Source organism: Martes martes, assembly GCF_963455335.1.
Source record: "Martes martes genome assembly, chromosome: 1".
Lineage (NCBI taxonomy): Eukaryota > Metazoa > Chordata > Mammalia > Carnivora > Mustelidae > Martes > Martes martes.
In genome coordinates, this window is record NC_137888.1 from 117,920,724 (window position 1) to 117,938,329 (window position 17,606).

General features: G+C 44.2%; 1 protein-coding gene across 1 annotated transcript in view; it reads left to right on the forward strand.

Annotated features, from left to right (window-relative positions):
* Window positions 1–2,605: 2,605 nt before the first annotated feature.
* MUC13 (mucin 13, cell surface associated) overlaps window positions 2,606–17,606 on the forward strand; it is a 29,751-nt gene continuing 14,750 nt past the window's right edge. Inside the window, exons 1-5 of the mRNA XM_080820330.1 lie at window positions 2,606–2,770; window positions 9,212–9,427; window positions 11,609–12,205; window positions 15,857–15,979; window positions 16,830–16,936. Of these exons, the coding sequence (XP_080676456.1) occupies window positions 9,376–9,427; window positions 11,609–12,205; window positions 15,857–15,979; window positions 16,830–16,936 (879 nt within the window). The 5' untranslated portion in view covers window positions 2,606–2,770; window positions 9,212–9,375. The remainder of the gene's footprint in view (window positions 2,771–9,211; window positions 9,428–11,608; window positions 12,206–15,856; window positions 15,980–16,829; window positions 16,937–17,606) is intronic.

Sequence of the window (17,606 nt, forward strand, 5' to 3'; positions counted from 1 at the left end):
TACAGAGACCGCTGCCCACCTCCCGCCCTCCATCCCTATGATTTACAAAGACACTAGCAGCCTTCTGGGAAGAGGAACCAGGGCCACTGGGAGAGAAGTCTCCAAACAGGAAGGACAAGGGTCCCTGGAGAGGCAGGCCCGACACCCAGGCAGGAGGTCAGAAGGAAGAGTGGTTTCTGGTTCTGCCCTGGGAGGCAGCTGCTTCCCTGAGTGGAGCAGATATGGGGATTTCTGTCCTTGTCAACCTTACAAATAAAATAGCCGGTTATTTAACCAGCAAAATAAGCGTATGTAGGAATAACAGAAGAATTGGAAAGTATGGCAGACCACAAGCAAGTCCAGAGACAAAGGGAAGGGAAGGTCAGCTTCTATTAGCTTGTAGGAAGACATCAGGGAGGATTGTTTTGAACACAAGTTCACTGGAGAAGAACAAGAGTTGGAGGTTGGGGTGGTTTCTCATTGGCTGCAGGTCATGTGCTGTAGCTGGGGCAGGGATCTTCCTTCTTTTTCTTACAAGCAGGCAGTGAAATTGCTCTGTGAAAACTGTCCCTCCCTTGTCAAGAATGATCTTCCTTCTTCCTGCTGGTTATACGGGCTGCCAGGAGTGGTACGTGTGTGACAGAGCCTGGTCAGGGCTGCCCAGCTCGGTTTTAAATGAGTTCTCTTTTATTTTCACACCGCTGAAGAAAGTCAGCCAGGGGAGGGCTATCGCGTGCCCAGTGTGTGCTGACTTCTGCCGAGTGTCACCCTTACCCCGCCCTTCACAGTGTTTCGAGAAGAGCTTTTCCCATTATCCACGCTCCCACCACATCGGGATTGTGTCCTTAAGCGCTTTGCAAGAGTTACCTCAGAAATGCTCATTTCAGTTCGTCACTATAACCTTAGAGCCTGGGACCGTTTCTGACATGTATAGATACTCTAAAGTATTTGGTGAATGAAGCAAATAATGTAAACTCAGCACTGGCAGGTGGAACCCACCCCCAGTACCTCCTGGTATATATTATGTTGTAGTTTATTCACGCTTAGTAAAAATACAGTATTGTTGAAATTTTCTTTTGGGATGATGACTACATAGTATTTTTCTCAAGAATTCACCAAACTTGTTTTGCCCAAGCTCAGCCTCTGAACATTTATATAGTTTTGCATTTTTTCTTTTTCTTTTTTAAAGATTTCATTTATTTGAGAGAGAGAGAGACAAAAGAGCATGAGCTGGGGGTGGGGAGACCAGGGCGGGGGCGTGGGGTGGGGGGAGGAGAGGGAGAAGCAGATTCCCCGCTGAGCAGGGAGCCTGCCATGAGGCTCAATCCCAGGACCCTGAGGTCAAGACCTGAGCGGAAGGTAGACACTTAACCGACTGAGCCACCCAGGTGCCCCGTTTTACGTTTTTTTCTTTGAAAAATAATAGTGATACATCATTGTACCAATGTCTTTGAGCACATGTCTAGCTATTTCCTTAGGACAAATTCCTAGAATGGAATTGCTGATCAAGGGATATTTCCATATTCTTTTCTTTCTTTTTTTTATTGAAGTATAACTGTACAATGTTTTATTGGTTTCAGGTGTACAATATAGATTCAACAATTCTTTACATCAGTGCTCATCAAGATAAATGTCCTCTTTAATCCCCATCACCTCTTTCATCCCTCCCCCTACCCAGGCTCTCCCCTGGTAACCATCAGTTTTTTGCTGTAGTTAAGAATCTGTTTCCTGGTTTCTCTCTCTCTTTTTTTTTTTCTTTGCTTGTTCATTTGTTTCTTCAATTCCACATATGAGTGAAATCATATGGTATTTGTCTCTGACTGACTTATTAGCACAATACCCTCTAGGTCCATCTAGGTCCATGTTGTTGAAAATGGCAAGATCTCATCCTTTTTATGGCCAAATAATATTCCATTGCATGTAGATCATATGTAACGTATCTTCTTTATCCATTCATCTATGGATGGACACTTGCATTGCTTCCCTATCTTGGCTCTTGTAAATAGTGCTGCAATGAGCATAGGAAGCATGTATCTTTCCAAATTAGTGTTTTCATTTTTCTTACTGAATCCTATGGTAATTCTATTTTTTTTAAAGATTTTATTTATTTATTTGACGGAGAGAGAGATCACAAGTAGGCAAAGAGGCAGGCAGAGAGAGAAGGAGAAGCAGGCTCCCCGCTGAGCAGAGAGCCCGATGTGGGGCTCGATCCCAGGACCTGGAGACCATGACCCGAGCCGAAGACAGAGGCTTAACCTACTGAGCCACCCAGGTGCCCCTGGTAATTCTGTTTTTAATTTTTTATTTCCTCTTTGATTCCTTGGTTGACCCATTCAGTGTTTAGTAGCGTGTTATTTATCCTCCCTGTATTTGTGGTCTTTCCACATTTTTACTTGTGATTGATTTCTAGTTTCCTACTGTTGTGGTCCAGAATGATGTATGATGTGATCTCAGTCTTTTTGAATTTACTGAGACTTGTTTAGTGGCCTAACGTGAGTTTGGCTGCTGGGACTGCAGGCACGCTGGTGTGTGTGTGGTCACCTTCTCCGCTCCAGGGCATGAGCCGCTTTGGAGGGACTCCAGCTGAGTGGTGTAAGTTGGGTGGGGTAGCTCTACCGGAGACCTTGGGGGTGGGGCGCCTGGGCTAACCAACTAGGTGGGGCCTGTTCCTGCTGGTTCTGTGAGTGTCCTGCTGTCCACGCTGGGCGTGGAGAGGAGAAAGGTGCGTTCAGCCCTTTAGCTCTTGGAGAAGTCTCCTGAAGAAGCCTGCCCCTCCAGCAGCCATTCTGAGGTTAGTAAGTAAATCTCCTTCACACATTCCTAGGGCTCTGTTCGAACTGCTGCTTCTTTGCTGTATCTGAATGGGGTTTTCTGGTGCTTCTTAAAGGGCGGGGACTCTGTTTCCTCTCACCTTCAGCTCTCCCAGAGCTAAGGCTGCTGATTTTTTTTTTAAGATTTTATTTATTTATTTGCCAGAGAGAGAGAGAGAGAGAGAGTACAAGAGAGCACAAGCAGGGGGAGCAGCAGGCAAACGGAGAGGTAGAAGCAGACTGACTCCCCGCTGAGCAGGGAGCCTGCTGTAGGACTCAGTCTGAGGACCCTGGGATTATGACCTGAGCCAAAGGCAGACGCTCAATGGACTGAGCCACCCAGGTGTCCCATGCCCGCTGATTTTTAAAGGACCCAGAGTTAAGCCCTGATAATTATAAAACTTGGAGAGTTAAGCCCCCCTGGTTTTAAAGTCAAATGTTACGGGTAGCAGTCTTCCCAGGGCAGGTCTCCCGGGCCTGGGGTGGCATCTGATCCTCTTGCTTCTTTCTCTGTGTGAATGGTAGCCCTCCTGCTTGGGGTTAGTCCTGCTGGGGGTTTGGTTCCCAACCTGTCTCTGCCCCTCCTACCCCTCTTGATGTGGCCTCTCTACAGTTCCCTGTGGAAAGTCTGTTCTGCCAGTCTCTGGGTTGGTTTCAGAGTCAGTTGCACCGATCTGGCTGTGACCTCAGCATGTCTATGGGACGAGATGAGCTCAGGATCCTCCTACTCTGCTATCTTTCCAGAAGTTGGAGTATGTCCATTTTTAAAGGTCTGTAATATGTATTGCCAACTTTCCCTTCCCCCAAAAGCTGTGCATAAGGTCTGTTTGTCATGCACCATTGCCAACAGCAATTTTTTATCATTCTTTAAATCTTTGCCCTAAAACAGGCCTGCAGTCATAGTATGTAATCGGTTCCTAGTGCTGAGCAACCTCTCAGGTTATTTCTTGTGAGTACATGGTGAGGTTTTATTTCAAATTCGTCATAGAGAAAACCATTCCTTAGAAAGCCAAATCAAAAATTCCTTCTTAGAGGGGCGCCTGGGTGGCTCAGTGGGTTAAAGCCTCTGCCTGCAGGTCAGGTCATGGTCCCAGGGTCCTGGGATCGAGCCCCGCATCAGCCTCTCTGCTCTGCAGGGAGCCTGCTACCTCCTCTCTCTCTGCCTGCCTGTCTGCCTACTTGTGATCTCTGTCTGTCAAATAAATAAATAAAACCTTTAAAAAAAAATTCCTTCTTAGAAAAGACATTTCTTTTTTTTTTTTTTAAGATTTTATTTATTTATTAGAGAGAGAGAGAGCAAGCACACACAAGTGGGGGGGGAAGGGGAAGATGGAGACAGAGAAACAGACTTCCCGTCAAGTGCTGAGCCCAACATGGGGTTCAATCCCGGAAACCCAGGATCATGACCTGAGCCGAAGGCAGACGCTTAACTGACTGGGGCACCAGAAGAGACATTTCATAGGTAACTTGATCAACAATCAAAAAGAATGTCTGGTTAAAGATTATTAGGATAGTTGCCAGTTGAGTTCAAGCCTTGAATGTCAAGTTAAATGTCATTAACCTCCCCCATGACTGACAGTCAGCTGGGGGTATAGGAGCCAAATTGCCAAGAATAGGCACGTACCTGATTAAATTCTATTAGAAAACAACAGAGGTCAGCTCCATTGAGGTTTGGGTTAACTTTCTCATTTTCTAGTGTAATGTGACATTTTTCATGGTGCTGGTAGTTTGTATTTCTTTTTTAGGTAACGTACTTGTTTGCTTCCACACCGCCAGTAAGTCTGAAAGACCTTTCTTCAAGTCACCCAAGGATGTGTCCTAGCATGGTGACTTCTGACTGTCAGACAATTTTGTACCACCTTCAAGATTCTTGACAAACTACACGCTGTCTTTACTCTTTCTCCTAGAATATTGTTCTTGAAATTGGCTTATTTAAGACCTAAATTAATTTAAATTTTTTTATTTTTAAGATTTTATTTATTTGAGGGGGGGGCGGGTTGGTATGCAGAGGGAGAGGGACAAGCAGACTCCCTGCTGAGCAGAGGCCTGACACAGGGTTTGATCATGGGGCTCAGTCCCCGGACCCTGGGATCATGACCTGACCTGAACTCAGACACTCAACTGACTGAGCCACCCAGGCACCATATGACCTAAATGAATTTACTTTTATTTTATATATATATATATATATATATTTTTTTAAAGATTTCATTTATTTACTTGACAGACAGAGATCACAAGTAGGCAGAGAGGCAGGCAGAGAGAGAAAGGAAGGGAAGCAGGCTCCCCGCCAAGCAGAGAGCCGATGTGCGGCTTGATCCCAGGACCCTGGGATCACGACCCAAGCCAAAGTCAGAGGCTCTAACCCACTGAGCCACCCAGGCGCCCCTTTTTTATATTTTTTTAAGAGTTTATTTATTGGGGCCCCTGGGTAGCTCAGTCAGTTAAGCGTCTGTCTTCTGTTTGGGTCATGATCCCAGGGTCCTGGGATCCAGCCCCGCATTGGGCTCCCTGCTCAGTGGGAAGCCTGCTTCTCCCTCTCCCACTGCCCCTGCTTGTGTTCCCTTTCTTGCTGTCTTTCTCTCTGTCAAATAAAGAAATAAAATCTTTTTAAAAATTTTTTTAAAAATTAAAAGAATAAGAGTTTATTTATTTGAGAAAGAGAGAGCACATGTGTGCATGAGTGGGGGGGGAGGGGCAGAGGGAGAGGGAGAAGCTGACTCCCTGCTGAGCTGGGCACCCAATGTGGGGCTCCATCCAAGGACCCTGAGATCATGACCTGAGCCGAAGGCAGATGCTTAACCGACTAAACCACCCACTGCCGAAATAAATTTACTTTTAAATTAAACTTTACATCATCACCTCAATTAAAAAACTAGTTTCTTTTACCATAAATATAAAGTCACCATAAAATAAATACAATAAAAAGTGTTAGTGGGTTGTCTAGGGGGAGATCTCCACCAAAGACTCTGTGCCTGGGGCTGCTCTATCTTCCTTGCAAAGGGAAATATGCAAGTATCAGAGCAGGTATTAGATACACTGTCAGTAAACGTGAATTTCTCCTGGTGTAATCAGAATAACTGAAACACATTTGAAAAGGCAATTACTTTCCCCCTCCAAGTGAATCCGTGTTTTCTAATGGTGACCACAGACCACAGGCGGCCTGGTTGTCACACCTGAGCACACACGCAAGTTACCTGGGGTCTTGTAAAAACCCAGACGGCTGATGCACTAAGTCTGGGCTTTGGCCAGAAAGGTACATTTCTAAAAGTTCCCAAGTCATGGAGCTGCTGCTGGTCTGGGGAAGCACTTCGGGGGCCACTGCTCTCATCCCGCCATCTCTCATTTTAGGAGACAGTGGACTGGGGAAGCTGACAGGTACAAACCAAAAACCACTGCAACCCCCAGATAGATGCTCACATACTTCCTACGGTTGATGGCAGTTTTTCCCCCCAAAGAGCAACAAGCCCGGGGCCCGGTGCTAGCCCCCCTACAAGCAGTGTTATAATCTCTAGAACTTTCAGATCTCTCTGAGGAAACCTGAATTACAGTTTGGGCAGAAAGGGAGTATCTGCACCTGTGTGTAACACCCCCACCCCCCACCCCTGTACCGGTCAGTGAGTAGATGAGAGGTCAAGCTACTTCCTGGGGAAAACCCCTCCATACAACTTCTCCAAGAGCTTAATTCCAGGAGATAAGGGAGTGGTGATGTCAGAGAGGCGGGGGGGGGGGGGGGGGGGCCTGAGCCACGGGGAATGTGAATTTTATTCCGACAACAGGAAGTCATGGGAGCATTAAAGCAGGAGAAGGCAAGGAGGGTTCTTGGTGGTCTCAGCTAAAGGAGCTGCTTTCCCCACCTGACCACAGGCCCGCAGTTCATTTCCTCCATGACCTTCCTCACAACATGAGCTTACTTGGCCTGTTTGTCGGTTTGGTTGTCTGTTGTCCACCTTCCTTGAGACCTTCCTTGCATTGTTCCCTCCTCTGTGCCCTGCAGAGCGGATGGCACATAGCAGGTGCTGGGTAAACATTTATGGAACAAAGGAAAGAATGGGCAAATGCCATTCAGTTTGCTCGAGGTGCAGGGTCCAGGGAATGCGAAGTAAATGAGATATGGTCCTGGGTCTTCAGATTCACAGTGTTTTTGGATAACTTATTTCCCAAAAGTTGGCTGCCACAATCGAATGATTTGTAGAAGAGAAAATAAAATTCATAAAGCAATGTGAGGAAAATACTCTTCACTCATTTCAAGGACATGCTACTAGCAAAATAAAATGCAATAACATTTTACATCTTTGAAAATGCTTGCATGGATAATATCCAGTTCTGGTGAGAGTACAGATAATTTCATAAGCTTCCAAAGGCTATATTCCCTTCAAAAGGACATTCAGCAACAGATAGCAAGAGCTATAAAAAATGGCTTTGCGGGGGGCACCTGGGTGGCTCAGCCGGTTAAGCATCTGCCTTCGGCTCAGGTCATGATCCCAGAGTCCCTCAACGGCCTCCCCATTCAACAGGGATTCTGCTCCCCACTCTGGCCCTTCCCTCTCATGCTCTTTCTCTCACTCTCTCTCCAATAAATAAATAAATAAAATTTTTAATGTGTTTTTTTGACTGAGAAATTCACTTCTGGGACTTTATCCTAAGGAAACACTTTCAGATGAATGCAGAATTATATGTACATACTATTAATACACAAAACAACAGGGATGAGTCTCAGAATAATTATGCTGAGTAAAAGAAGCCAGACCAAAAAATAAAAATCCCCAAACCCAGTACATCTGTATGATTCCATTTCTATAAAATTCTAGAAAATGCAAACTAATCTATAGTGACAGGAAGCAGATGAGTGGTTACCTCAGACTGGGGGTGTATGGAAGGAGAGGCACAAAGCTTTTGGGGATTATGAGAACGTTTGGTATGTTGATTATGATCATCATTTCATAAGCATATGCCCATATCACAACTTTAAAATAATTACATAAATTATTATATATAAATTATACATATGTACATTATACATAAATTATACATAAATTGTAAAAGAAAGGACTGATATACACAGTAATATGGATGAATTTTGAAATCATTGTACTAAGGAGGAGCTTCAGACATAGGTTAGTACATTCCTATTACTCCATTTATACACAGTTCTAGAAAAAGCAAACTAATCAATCGCTAGTGACAAAAAGCAGGTCAGTCGTTGCCTGGGGTTGGGGATGGAGGGAGGAATGGGCTGCACAGGGGCAAGAGGAAACTTTTGGGTGTGAGAGAAATGTTCTATATCATGATTATAATGGTGGTTTCACATATATACACATCTATCAAAACTCACTGAATTTTCCATGTTAAAAGGATCAGTTTATTGATGTAAGTTAGACCTAACTCAGTAAAGCAAATTTAAAAAGAGAAAAGGTGAAAAAGAGGCTTTGATTTAACTTCTGGGGCCAGGAATCCTTCAAGCTGAGAGTAACAGCTCAGGGTGTCTTTGTTTGGGAAAAATATTTAAATGAGCCTCTTGGCTGTATAAGAGTAAACCCAAAATCCTACTCCTTAACGGAGACTTTTGGGACCACAAGGAAGCAATCTTCTCTGTAATAATATAAAAAAAAAATTGGTCTTCATTAAAGTGGGAGGTGAAACTCTGGCAAATATTCCCAAGGGATTCACCCTCTGGCAGGCCCCGGCCCTGGGAGAGCTGTGGTTCTGAGCTGTAGGGAGGGAGGCCTGGGTTAAGAAGCCCCCTCTCTGAGTGACGAGCCTGGTTCCCGGAATGTGGCGAGAAGTCAGGGGTTCGGGGACAAGAGGTGAGTCGAGGAGCTGGGAACAGCCAGCCAGCCAGGGAACAACCAAGGAGTAAAAACATGTAGTCATCTGTTTTAAGTTTTTCCTTTTTTGCACTGAATTTCCCCCTCCTGGAGTGGTCACCCCCAAGCCTTCAGTAAAGTTAAGCTAAATGCTACAGTTCGAGATCGAGTGCGTTTGAGGGCATGAATGGGGGGCCTTGTCTAGGTAAAGTGCTATGTGGAGAGCCATGGAAGCCTGGAGACGGGATTACAAAGTTGCTCAAAGTGGCCTTCAGGGAGGCCGACCAAAAGCTAGGCCACAGTGTGGGGAAACCATGGTAGAGCCCCCCAGGGATTCTTGAAGCTACAGTGGGAGGAAACTGCATCTCCATGTTCAAATGTCAGGGAGTGGCCCACAGATGCTCCCATGGGATGTTCAAAGGAATGGTGACCTCCTAATAGGTGGTCACCCGGGGACAGTTGGGGTATAGAGAGTAATTGCTCCCCCACCCCACACAACCTCCCAAGGATATTTAGGCTGTTTTGAGCTATATTTTGGACTATAATAAGTTGGATAGAATATTTTGAACAGAAAAATGTTCTCTAAGGCCAGGCCCACTTCTTTTATCTCAAAAGCTCAGAAGAGACCTATGGTATGGGACCAAACCCCAACAAGTAATTGCCTCTGGCTCACTGACGTCAGTTAATGACTGGACTTTGCACCCAAAAGCGAGTTAAAAACTAAAGACGGTTGAGGGGAAGTCATTTCCTCCTCGGATCGCCCAGCAAGAACGTCTAAAATGAGAGCCCTTGCTCACCTCACTCTTCTCAGCCTCCTTTTTGCAACCTCAGGTAAGAAACATTTTACAGTTTTTTTAAATGATTGCTATTTTTACATTTTTTTAAAGATTTTATTGATTTATTTGAGAGAGAACTGGTGCAGGCACAAGAAGGGGGGAGGGGCAGAGGGAGAGGGAGAAGCAGACTCCCAAGCAGGGACCACCCTCCCCCACCCCCTCAGGCAGGACCCTGGGATCAGGAACCTGGGATCATGACTTGAGCCAAACAGATGCTTAACCGATGGACCCACCCAGGTGCCCAACATTTTTACTATTTTTAATTCTTTTAATCACATTTGCTGTCTTGGAGCTAGAACCAACAGGCTTAATGTACCAGTTCTGCGGCCCAGCAGGTTATTTTCTGACTCTGCTCAAAGACGGGCATTTCAGTCTGCGGTGAAGGAAGACAGCAGAAGTCAAGGGGCCTCTGGACTACGGGGTGTGGGGTTCAGCAAGTCAGAGATTTGTCTTCCAGAGTTCCTCAGGCCAGACAAGCACAAATCAGTAGGTTCAAAAGTCCTGGTGCCTGGTAGCCTTTCCTTTGGCCCCTACAGGGCCTGGTTTAATTTCTGGTTCTACCTAGCATCAACAGTCCTGTGCCCGCTTCTCCATGGTAATTAAGGCTTACCTCTGGGCAAATCCCTAAACCCCTCTGGGTAGTGGGGGGCTCGTCTGTCAAATGTGGATACTTGTATCAATTTCACAGTTACTATCTGGCATAGGGTAGAACCTTGTTAGATGAAAAGAGAAGCGGAAATCGGTCAAGATGACCCTCTGGTGAGCCGCTTCCTTGCCGCTGGAAGACCCATTGTTTATCTCTTTAACCTTTAATGATTATTTGAGCCAGATCCTGTTGAAGGTGAAGACGCAGATTCTGTCGGGGGTTGGGGGGTGGGGGGGACGCTCACAGACCCAGGGGCCATCAGCAGGTTTTTTATTTTTTGGTTTTTTGTTTTTAAATATAAGGGTTTAGGAATTGCTTCCTCACTAAAACTTTTTTTGTTTTGTTTTCCCACTAAAGCTTTTAATAATTTTTTTTAACCAGTTGTCAATGTCAGAGTTCTTTGAGACAATGAAGGGTTCTGGAAGACTAATCACTGGACCACTAAGAGTTTACTTTTCCATGTGTCCAGGGATTCCTAAGAGTTGAAAAAAGGCAATTCTGATGATCACTGTAGCCCTTAGGGCAAAGATCATCTCTGTTCATCCTACTCTTTAAAAAAACTAATGTGTCTAAAATTATTAATGGGTAAACATCACTAGAAAGAAAATTTGGGAAGAAAGTTTAATACACACTTAATGAAGTAATTTTATTTCATCATTCTTTTTTTTTAAAAGGTTTTATTTTTTATTTGACAGAGATCACAAGTCCGCTGGGGGGAGGGGGAAGCAGGCTCCCTGCTGAGCAGAGAGCCCAACTTCGGGGCTTGATCCCAGGACCCTGAGATCATGACCTGAGCCAAAGGCAGAGGCTTTAACCCACTGAGCCACCCAGGCTCCCCTCATCATTCTTTTAAACAGGCTCCCTTTCCAACCCTCTCTAAAATGCTTTATAAATGGGAAATGAGGACAATTGCCTTAAACTGTAAAGACAAAAGGCCACTTTTTGGTAGTAATAGCACCCCCTGCTGGCGCTTTCAGTTGTCCTCACAGAGGACTGCTCAGGAGTATTAAAAAGCCAGATCCATAGTTCAGCAACTGCAGGAAGAAAAGATGTAACGTCTTGGTATTCATTTTCATACATATTAACTTTTCGTACCAGATTTCAATAACTTTTTTTTCCAGTTTTGTCTGTTTAATTTTTAATTTTATTTATTGTGGTGATCTGTGAGTGTGTTCGAAGCAGTCCTCTATTTTCCTGGTTTTTTTTTTTTTTTCTAAGATTTTATTTATTTGTCAGAAAGAGAGAGAGCACAAACGGGGGGTGGCAGTCAGAGGGAGAAGCAGGCTCCCCACTGAGCAAGAGACCCGATGCAGGACTCAATTCCAGGACGCTGGGATCATGACCTGAGCCAAAGGCAGACGCTTAACAACTGAGCCACCCAGGTGTCCCATCTATTTTCATTTTTAATGTAGTCACCTATATTTGTTTTTCAGAAGAGCATGATTGGGTACTCGTGGTATGAAATAGTAGCAACTGCCATTATGTACTGAGTGTGCTGCCTTCTGAAACTTGGTATCTCTGTTCCCCCAGCTGGCCAGTCAGACACACCTAACCCCATTCAAAACGTGAGTACACCTACCACCACACCAACTCCATCTGCTACTCCAACAACTCTGTCTGCTGCTTCCACAGAAGCGCCATCTAATTCTTCTTCCACAGAAGCGCCATCTAATTCTTCTTCCACAGAAGCGCCATCTAATTCTTCCACAGAAGTGCCATCTAATTCTTCTTCCACAGAAGCGCCATCTAATTCTTCCACAGAAGCGCCATCTAATTCTTCTTCCACAGAAGCGCCATCTACTTCTCCCACAAAATCTCCGTCGTCTGCTACCGCTCCCGCCACATCAACTCCACCCACTCCCACGGTTTCTGTATCAAGTCCAGTTCCAACCCCCACGGTCACGCCTACAGAAAGTAAAACAAACACAACTGCTAAAACAACACCTATAGCTGCCACTAACACCACTTCCCCTGAAAGTGGTAATTTGGGCTCAACTGCTCCTCCAACAAGTAATGGATCGACCATCACCCCAGGCACACAGAATAATTCCTCAGAGACTGTTACTCCAGTGACTTCTGGCAACATCACTTCGTCCACAATCAGGACCCCAAACTCCGGTCCCACAGGTAAGAGTGATTCCTTCCCTCAGATACTGCTTACTTGTGGAGCCAGGACATTGTGGAGGATGGTAGGTAAGTGTGTTCTGCTGGGGGAGAGAAGTGGGTATAAAGACACCCAAGGTTTCCCTGACCATGAACCCCTGGAATTAAAAACATTGAGTCACAAAGGCTAGTAGTGATGGCAGAGACCCTAAAGGCTAAGCCACAGTTTCATTCTGCTCTCCTTCCCTTCCCACTTGCTGCTTGAAGATAGATGTGGAATGTTTTTATGAATGTGGACATTATGTGAGCTACTTCTCCAAGGGATTTTTTAGAAATAGTTTCAGCTTCTCTGAGAAGGCCAGATCCCAACAAGTGCTGTCTTGCCAGCCACATTTGTCTAGCTACCTGATCTACCTAAGGAAGGAATCAGTTCTTCCCTGACTCCTCAATAGTATTAGTGAAAAGTGGGACATTACGACAGTGGACCATCACAGTCTGGAATTTGAGTTAATTCATGGAATTGGAGCCTGAGGGATAAAGTGCCAAACAACAGCAGTGCTCAGACAGCCCTAGACATGGATTGGGGCCATTGTCCAAAGGACAGATGTTTTGGGAATACTAAGAGATGGCAGTCTGACCTCAAGCCAGAATTATTGAAACCACTTGCCTCATTTCCCAAAGTTTGGGAATAGGGGTCAGCCAACTTTATCAGTAAAGGGCAAACTAGTAAATATTTTAGGTTTTGCGGGCCACAATAGGATTTCTATTGGGACTACTCCCCTCTGCCATTTTAACACAAAAGTGGTCACGGTCAACATACAGAAGAATGAGCCTGGTGGTATACCGGTAAAACGCTATTTACAAAAACTGAAGACTAGGCAGATTTGGCTCATGAGTCATAGTTTGCCAACCCCTGGTCTAAAATAATCTTCAGATCTAGGCTTGAAGGATCTACATGAACCCTGTCATTTTGAGGGAAACTGAGGCCCAGTGAAGGCAACAACTTGCCCAAGGTCAAAGAGCAAGCTGATGTCCCCCTACACTGACTACTTTTGCTTTCCCCAGTGTTCTTTGACAGATCTGAGAGATGGATGATGAAGCAAGTGGAGCTAGAGCCTGTACAGGGCACCTGGTTCCCAGTCTGCTTTCATGTTTGAAGGGCCCACTCTGAAGGCTGGGCCACCGGGGGCACAGCTGCAAGACCAGCTCCACTGGAGTCAGGAAAGGGAGCTCTTCGAAGCCATTCCTGCTTACCCAGACATTCTCCTGGAGTAGGGCAGCCACCTTGTGTCCTGGCCCAACCATTAGCTCACTGTGGGGAGGGGAGCAAATTCCTCTCTCTCTCGGCTTCAGCTTCCCAGCCATAATAAGGTGTGACTGAACTAAATAGCCACCAAAATCCCTTCCAGCTGTACCATCCTGTACCCTTATTCCTGGCATGTAAGACCAGCAGACAGGTCTGTCCTTTACTGCTAGAAAGAAGCCATACCAGGAGTGATTTGTCTGGTGAATCCTGAGTGAGGTTGACTCCATTTCTTCCCTGGGATTGTCCAAAGCATCCTTGCTTACTTATGGCTGAGCCTTTTTTAAAAACCCTTTTATTTTACTTAAAATTTTAACTCGTGCCTTGTTAGAGGGGTGGTGGCCCTGCTGTTTTTTATGAGATACTAAGTGCTCAACACTTGTTTTGTCCCAGGAAGGCTTTTTTTTTTTAAACTCTTTTAAAAGAATTATTTTAATAGACTTTATTTTTTAGAGCAGTTGTAAATTCACAACAAAATGGAGAGGAAGGTCCAGAGCTCTCCCATATATTTCCTGCTTCCACACTTGCATAGCCTCCCTCATTATCAGCACCCCTCCCCAGAAGGTACATTTGTGACAACAAGTGAGCATTCACTGACACAGCAGCGTCATCCGAGGTCTGCAGGCTATGCTAGGGCTCCCTGTTGCTGCTGCACATTCTGTGGGTTTGGACGAACGTATAATGACCTGTATCCAGCGTACGGTATCGTAGAACATTTTCACCGCCCTACCAATTGACTGTGCTCTGCTTACTCATCCCCAAACCAGCTCCCCAACCCCTGGCAACCAGTGATCTTTCCACTATTGCCACTTTGGGTATGGGTGTCCATGGTTTCGCCTTTTCCAGAAAGTCATGTAGTTGGACTCATGTGTTAGTGTTTCCAGGTTGGCTCCTTTCACTCAGTACTATGCACTTAAGATTCTTCCATATCTTTTCATGCCCGATGGCTCATTTCTTTTTAACTCTGAATAATATCCCACTGTCTGAATGTACCACGGTTTTACCCATATCACCTATGGCAGAACATCTCGGTTGCTTCCAAGTTTGGGCGATTACAAATAAAGCGGTCATAAATACTCCTATGCAGGTTTTTGAGTGGACACGTTTTCAACTCCTTTGGGTAAATACCAAGGAGTGCACTTGCTGGATCCTATGCTAAGAGTATGTGTAGCTTTGTAAGAAACTGTCAGACTGTTTTCCAAGGTGGCTGTACCATTTTGCCTTCCCACCAGTATGAGAGTTCTTGTTACTCTGTATCTTCATCAGCACTATTTTGTTTTTGATTTCTTAAAAAAAGTGCATTAGATCCACAGTTATGGAAGGAAAGAAGCTTAAACAGTGCAAAAGTATATGCAGTAAGCTCCAGATCTCCCTCCTATCCTAAACCCCTAGGACACAGACCCCTGCTCCCCTCCCCAGAGGCAACTTTTGTGGCCGGTTTCTCTTCTCTTTCTCCAGAGGAATGTGTGCAGATACAAGCATACATACTTAATATGTTTGTGCATATCCTTTTTTATCACAAAAGAGAAGAAGCTCTACACATTGTACCTTATATGTATTTTTTTTTAAATCAACAATTTTTATTGTAGGTTCATAAGAACATTAGCACTTCTTATCAGTCACTTGAACTTTTTTCGAATCAAAGCTCAGAATCATTTCATTTGACAGAGATGGAGAAAATGGCCAGCCAAGTCAACCATCTTCCTCTGACCTAACTCTACTCCCCATTCCTACCACTTCTCCAGAGAGAGGAAAGATGTTGTGCCCTACCTGGTCTGAGAGCACCAGCCGGTGGTGTAGAAACCATTGCAGTAATTCCCAGCATCCATTCAAGTCATCCACTCAGAAAGCTGGGGGTGGGATGTGCCCTCATCACTTCTCTGAGAATTTTCACTGAGTTAATTTGCAAAGTCTCCTTACCATGCCTTTCCTCTCTTCGTATGTCTGTATGCCTTGTCTGCTAACCCAAAGAGAGTATCTCATTTCTTTTTGGGGGCTTCCTGCCTGTCCTTCCCTGTAAGACAGTTAGGCATACTTCCCTAGAAAATAGGATGCTTTCTTTCAAATGGTACTAGGAAGCTCTGTCTAGTGTTAGAGGTCAGAGATGCTAAAGATGGAATCAGGAGACTGCTGTCTCTCTGAGCAGACTTTTGCCCACTGACCTCTTTCTTTACTGTTGACAAGCACTCGGCTCCAGAATCTCCGCAAAAAAACTACCTAGAGGCATCCGCTCTTCTGAAGGTGTACCGTGGATTAACACAACCAAAGAACAGAACATGCCTAGGAGGCAGGCATGAAGATTTTTAAGTCTGTTTCTGGGTGTTATCTGTTGTCATTCTGTGGATTTGTAACCTCCTTTTCCTCTCTCTCAGGTCCCATCAATCCTTGCCAAGGAGCTCCCTGTCAAGATGGTTCTTCATGTGTTAGCCTGAACGATACCCATTTTTGCCTGTGCTCGTTAGGATATTACTATAACTCTTCCACCTGCAAAAAAGGTGAGTTATAAGGGATGAACCCTGCAGAGCTGCATTTCAGACCTAAAGTGGAGTAGAAAATGCAAAATAATGTAAAAAAAGAGCCTCCAGAGTAGTAGTAGAGGATAATTTATGGGCAACAGAGGCTCCTGCTTTTATCTCGGTGGAAACTAGAGGGACCACGAGGATTAGAGATAGTCCAAAAGCCAAACTGGTGTTCATATTTCAGCACTAATAATCTCATTTCTGGGATCCACTCTAAGTAAATGACCCCAAAGATAGGTTTGTGCATAGATGTTGGCTGCAAACATTTTTTTTTCCTTTTAAATAATCAGTAGCATGAAAACCGAAAAATGACTATCAATGAAGATAACACTTTTTTCATAGAGTATTACACAGTCTCTGAAAGCAGTAGTTACGAAAAAAATTAATAGTGATGGGGAAGGTGCCCAGCTGGCTCAGTTGGTAGAGCATGCAGTTCTTGATCTCAGGGTCATGTGTTCAAGCCTACTCATGTGGAGCTTACTCGAATGAATGAATGAATGAATGAATGAACAAACGAACGATTAGATAGTTCTGAAAACTAGGTAATATTTGGGAAAATGCTACTTATGTAACAATAGTTAAAGAAAACTCATGGAATGATGACAATGTAAACTACACATGGAAAAAAAGCTGCGAGAATAATAATACCAAAACAAAAATGGTTGTGTTGGGTTGGGTGAGATTTTGGGTTACATTTTTCATCTTTCCAGACTTCCCATAATATCATTAATGTTCAGAATTTTTAAGAATAATCTGTGTTTTAAACAAAATGTAAATTGACCCTCTTTACATTAAATATTATAAAAAGATTCTGCTTAAATTTCAGGAAAATTATTCCCTGGAACTGTTACAGTGAGAGTATCAGGAACATCTGGTTTGGAAGATGGAAATTCTATGGCCTATCAAAAATTACATACTCAAATTACTGCTTTTGTAAGTATTTTCCAACCCTTTTCTCTGTATAAGTGTTCTTCATTTTAACATTTTCTTGCAGCACATAGGACTGGTGTTCAGGTAGTACACACTGGTATAGCTATCCCAGTTGCTGAAATAGTGAAAGGCACCCTTACTGGTTGGTAAATTGCAGCTGTCCTGATCCCCCTGGTGCCTGGTTGCCCAGGTCCTCCTCTGGGACCCTTGGCCCTCCCCGTGATCTGCACCTCCATGGGTAATACCCGGCATGGCAGAGGGCCTTTAGAAGATTTCTCCAGCCATGCCATGCCCATTGATAGAGAAGCTATTAGAATATTTTTTTTTTTTTTTTTTTGAGTAGCCATGCCCAGCATGGAGCACTTCATGGGTCTTGAACTCATGACCCTGAGATCAAGACCTGAGTTGAAATCAAGAGTTGGAAGCTTATTCAACTGAACCACCCAGGTGTCCCTACAATATTTTTAAATGGGCACATCAAAATAATTATGTTTTAAAATAAAATTATTTCCATAGAATTAGAGAGAGAAAAAAACTGAAGGTTTTTTTTTCCTTTCTATAATCAAATTTACATATATTTCTATACCAGTCTGGCTTTTTTTTTTTAATGTTTGTTAAAGGAACTCTGTTTAAATTAATATCTGTCACTTTTCTCCACTGTTAAGAATCTCAA